Source organism: Dama dama, chromosome 12 (genome assembly GCF_033118175.1).
Source record: "Dama dama isolate Ldn47 chromosome 12, ASM3311817v1, whole genome shotgun sequence".
Lineage (NCBI taxonomy): Eukaryota > Metazoa > Chordata > Mammalia > Artiodactyla > Cervidae > Dama > Dama dama.
Window position 1 is genome coordinate 78,358,195 of NC_083692.1, and position 4,282 is coordinate 78,362,476.

Genomic DNA, 4,282 nt, shown 5'->3' on the forward strand with positions numbered 1-4,282 from the left:
AGACTCTCCCTGGGCCTCAGAGGGACTGGATGAGTACACCCAAGAAAAGAGCTAGACTGAGGAACCGGGCTTTATTTCAGAACGAGAGCTGCGTCTTCTCCCCCATAAAGAAGAAGAATGGAGAAGCTTCTGGTTCTGTCTTTGGTGATTCTGTGGCTTCAGCTGGCCAGTGAGTTGGGGCTCTTGGTGATGGGAAGAGGGTGATCAAAGTTCAGAGCCCACAAGACTGAGGGGCAAAATCTCTTTAATTGGGAAAAGTGAAAAGTGAACGTGTTAGTCGCTCAGTCCTGTCTAACTCTTTGCGACCCAATGGACTAGCCCGCCAGGCTCCTCTGTCCGTGGAATTTTCCAGGCAAAAATACTGGAGTGGGTTGCCATTCCCTGCTCCAGGAGATCATCCTGACCCAGGGATCAAACCCACATCTCCTGCATTGGAGGCAGATTCTTTACCACTAAGCCACCAGGAAAGCCTGTTAATTGGGAAATGTACCCACAAATTATGGAAGGAAATGCAAACACTAATGAGTGAAAATACAGTGACTGACTCCTGGCCTCTGTCTTTGTGTTTCTGCCTAGAGGTGAATAGCCAACAAGGAGAACAGAATCTTCAGACCCTGAGCATCCAGGAGGGTGAAAATGTCACCATGAACTGCAGTTATAAAAGTATTACTATAACTGCCTTACAGTGGTACAGACAGGATTCAAGGCAAGGCTTTGTTCATCTGATTTTAATGCGTTCAAATGAGAGACAGAAATATAGTGGGAGACTACACTTCACACTTGACAACTCCATCAAAAGCAGTTCCTTGTCCATCACGGCTTCCCAGGCTGAGGACGCGGCTACTTACCTCTGTGCTGCAGACCCACAGTGTTCAGTGGGCACCCGCAGCCCCAGCAGAAACCTGCCAGAGCTGTCTCTTAGAAGCCGCAACAGTGTGCAGAGTTGGTGGTTTTGTCTTCCCACAAAGGAGAGTCTGCAAACGGCTAGCAACACGAAAGGGAGCTCCTCTCAAATTCGATATTTTCGGTAGCGTGTCAGACTGTAGCTAAGGGCATGAGGTTTAGAACGGGAAATTGAAATGCCAGATTCAGCTCTGCCCATCCTGGCTGTGTCTTTAGCCATATCATCGGTGTAGCAGCCTTCAGTTTCCTCAGTTTAAACAAAGGATTTAGACTGGATGAGCCTAAAGACCCTTCAAGTCCTAATTTTACCAGGTCACCTCTGGAGGATGAAGAAGGACTTCTCAGTAAAGAAGGGCTCATCTGTTATATGTGCAGCCCCCTCACGACCTAGGGAGGGCTTTAAGATGCCTGAGATGATTTTAGTATTTCTCTAATTCCTGTATAGGAAACAGTAGATTCATCAGGCATTAGAAATAAAAAGGATTTAGGACAATTTCAATGAAACTTTTCACTTTAAAACTGAGGAGGGAAAATGTTATGTAATAATAGACACAAAGATCTCAGTCTTTGGAGTAAAAGAGACAAAGATGTGAATCTGATTCTGCCATTTATGATTTGTATGATTTCTAAGCTTCAATTTCTCCATTAAAGAGATGGGAATTTATCCAAAAGTCAGAATTTTTCCTCTTACAAGTGACAGATGTATGTTTTCTGCTATCAGCCCCTAAAGTATTGTTTTTTGAAAGTGGATACTTCTGTTTATTATCACATATATAACAGTTTTCCATCCATTGTATTCTTGTTCCTGGTAAGAGTAGTTTTCTTGATACAGTTTTGATGCTACTGAAAATGTGTTTGTGGACAAAGGGCATTTGTATTTATGTGACACTTGGTGGAAAATGTAGGAGGGCAGGGGAAAGGTTGGTAGGACTGTGGTTCCCACATTCCAGACCTTAAACCACCACCATCACCTATATCAGAATCACCTAGAAAACCTTTGAAGATCTGGGTTATTAGGAGCTTACTCAATCAGACTGATGCAGTGATGTATGTTTAATGAACATCATTTATATCAGATATTGGTTCCGTTTCACATCACAAAAAACTCAGATAACGTTTTTAACAAGCTGGAATTCACTTCCCTCTCATATAAAGAAGCTCTATCGCATGTACCATGTGCAGTCCAGGACTGATATACTAGCTTCATAATTTTGTGAGGAATCAAGGGTCTTCTTCCTGGCTGTTTCTTGTCCTTAAATTGTCACTTTGGTTTATATACTTTGCCGAAACAGCAAGAAGTCTATCCATTTTATCCACCTTCCAGGAAGAACGTCAAGAGGCAACTGAGCACATGCTGGCTACGTCAACCATTTTCAGCAGCTTCACCCCACAGCTCCTACTTGCATTTCACTCACGATTGTTAGTCTGTGTCTCCACATTTCTTACATCTGCAAAGGAGCCTGAGATATCAGGATTTTTTCAGTCTCTGCATGTTGTCGCTCACAACAAAATTGTTGCTCTCAGTTCAGTTCAGTTTAGTCTCTCAGTTGTGCCCGACTCTTTGCGATCCCATAGACTGCAGCACGCCAGGCTTCCTTGTCCATCACCAGTTCCCAAAATTTGCTCAGATTGATGTCCATTGAGTCTGTGATGCCATCTAACCATCTCATCCTCTGTCATCCCCCTCTCCTTCTGCCTCCAATCTTTCCCAGCATCTGGGTCTCTTTCAGTGAATCAGTTCTTCACATCAGATGGCCAAAGTATTGGAGTTTCAATTTAGGCATCAACCTTCTAATGAATATTCAGGGCTGATTTCCTTCAGGAGTGACTGGTTTGATCTCCTTGCTGTCCAAGAGACTCTCAAGAGTCTTTTCCAATACCACAGTCCAAAAGCATCAATTCTTCGGTGCTCAGCTTTCTTCATGGTCCAACTCTCACATCATACATGACTACTGGAAAAATCATAGGTTTGACTATATGGACCTTTGTTGGCAAAGTAATGTGTCTGCTCTTTAAATACGCTGTCTAGGTTGGGATATCAGGATCTTTTCAATCTCAGCATGTTGTCACTAACAACAAAATTTTGGTTCTACCACAATTGCAAAAGACACGTATACCCCAGTTTATTGAAGCACTATTTACAGTGGCTAGGACAAGGAAGCAACCTAGACACCCATTGACAGATGAATGGATAAGGAAGTTGTGGTACATATGTACAATGGAGTATCACTCAGCTATAAAAAGGAACACATTTGAGTCAGTTTTAATGAGGTGAATGAACTTAAAGCCTATTGCACAGGGTGAAGTAAGCCAGAAAGAGAAAGACAAATATTATGTATTAATGCATATATATGGAACCTAGAAAGATGGTGATGATGACCTATTTGCAGGGCAGCAAAGAGACACAGACATAAAGAACAGACTTAATTAAGGCAGAAATAAATACAAAAGAAACAAAAGAGACCATAGCAAAAATCAACAAAGCTAAAAACTGGTTTTATGAAAAGATAAACAAAATTGACAAACTGTTAGCAAGACTCATTAAGAAACAAAGGGAGAAGAACCAAATCAACAAAATTAGAAATGAAAATGGAGAGATCACAACAGCAACACTGAAATACAAAGGATCATAAGAGATTACTACCAGCAGCTCTATGCCAATAAAATGGACAACTTGGAAGAAATGGACAAATTCCTAGAAAAATATAACTTTCTAAAACTGAACCAGGAAGAAATAGGAGATCTTAACAGACCCATCACAAGCACAGAAATCGAAACTGTAATCAGAAATCTTCCAGCAAATAAAAGCCCAGGACCAGATGGCTTCACAGCTGAATTCTACCAAAAATTTAGAGAAGAGCTAACACCTATCTTACTCAAACTCTTCCAGAAAATTGCAGAAGGTAAACTTCCAAACTCATTCTATGAGGCCACCATCACCCTAGTAACAAAACCAGACAAAGATGCCACAAAAAAAGAAAACTACAGGCCAATATCACTGATAAACATAGATGCAAAAATTCTTAACAAAATTCTAGCAAACAGAATCCAACAACATATTAAAAAGATCATACATCATGACCAAGTGGGCTTTATCCCAGGAATGCAATATCAATCAATATGCAATATCCACAAATCAATCAATGTAATACATCACATTAACAAAGTGAAATATAAAAACCATACGATTATCTCAATAGATGCAGAAAAATCCTTTGACAAAATTCAACATCGATTTATGATAAAAACTCTCCAGAAAGGAGGGATAGAAGGAATATACCTCAACATAATAAAAGCTATATATGACAAACCCACAGCAAACATTATCCTCAATGGTGAAAAATTGAAAGCATTTCCCCTAAAATCAGGAACAAGATAA

The 4,282-nt window shown here is 40.6% G+C and overlaps 1 protein-coding gene across 1 annotated transcript; it reads left to right on the plus strand.

Annotated features, from left to right (window-relative positions):
- Positions 1-1,294, plus strand: LOC133067055 (uncharacterized). The gene is made up of 3 exons (XM_061158310.1): positions 1-169; positions 577-1,027; positions 1,120-1,294. Exons 1-3 carry the CDS (start codon positions 118-120, stop codon positions 1,292-1,294), a joined length of 678 nt encoding a protein of 225 aa, XP_061014293.1. The 5' UTR covers positions 1-117.
- Positions 1,295-4,282: the final 2,988 nt, after the last annotated feature.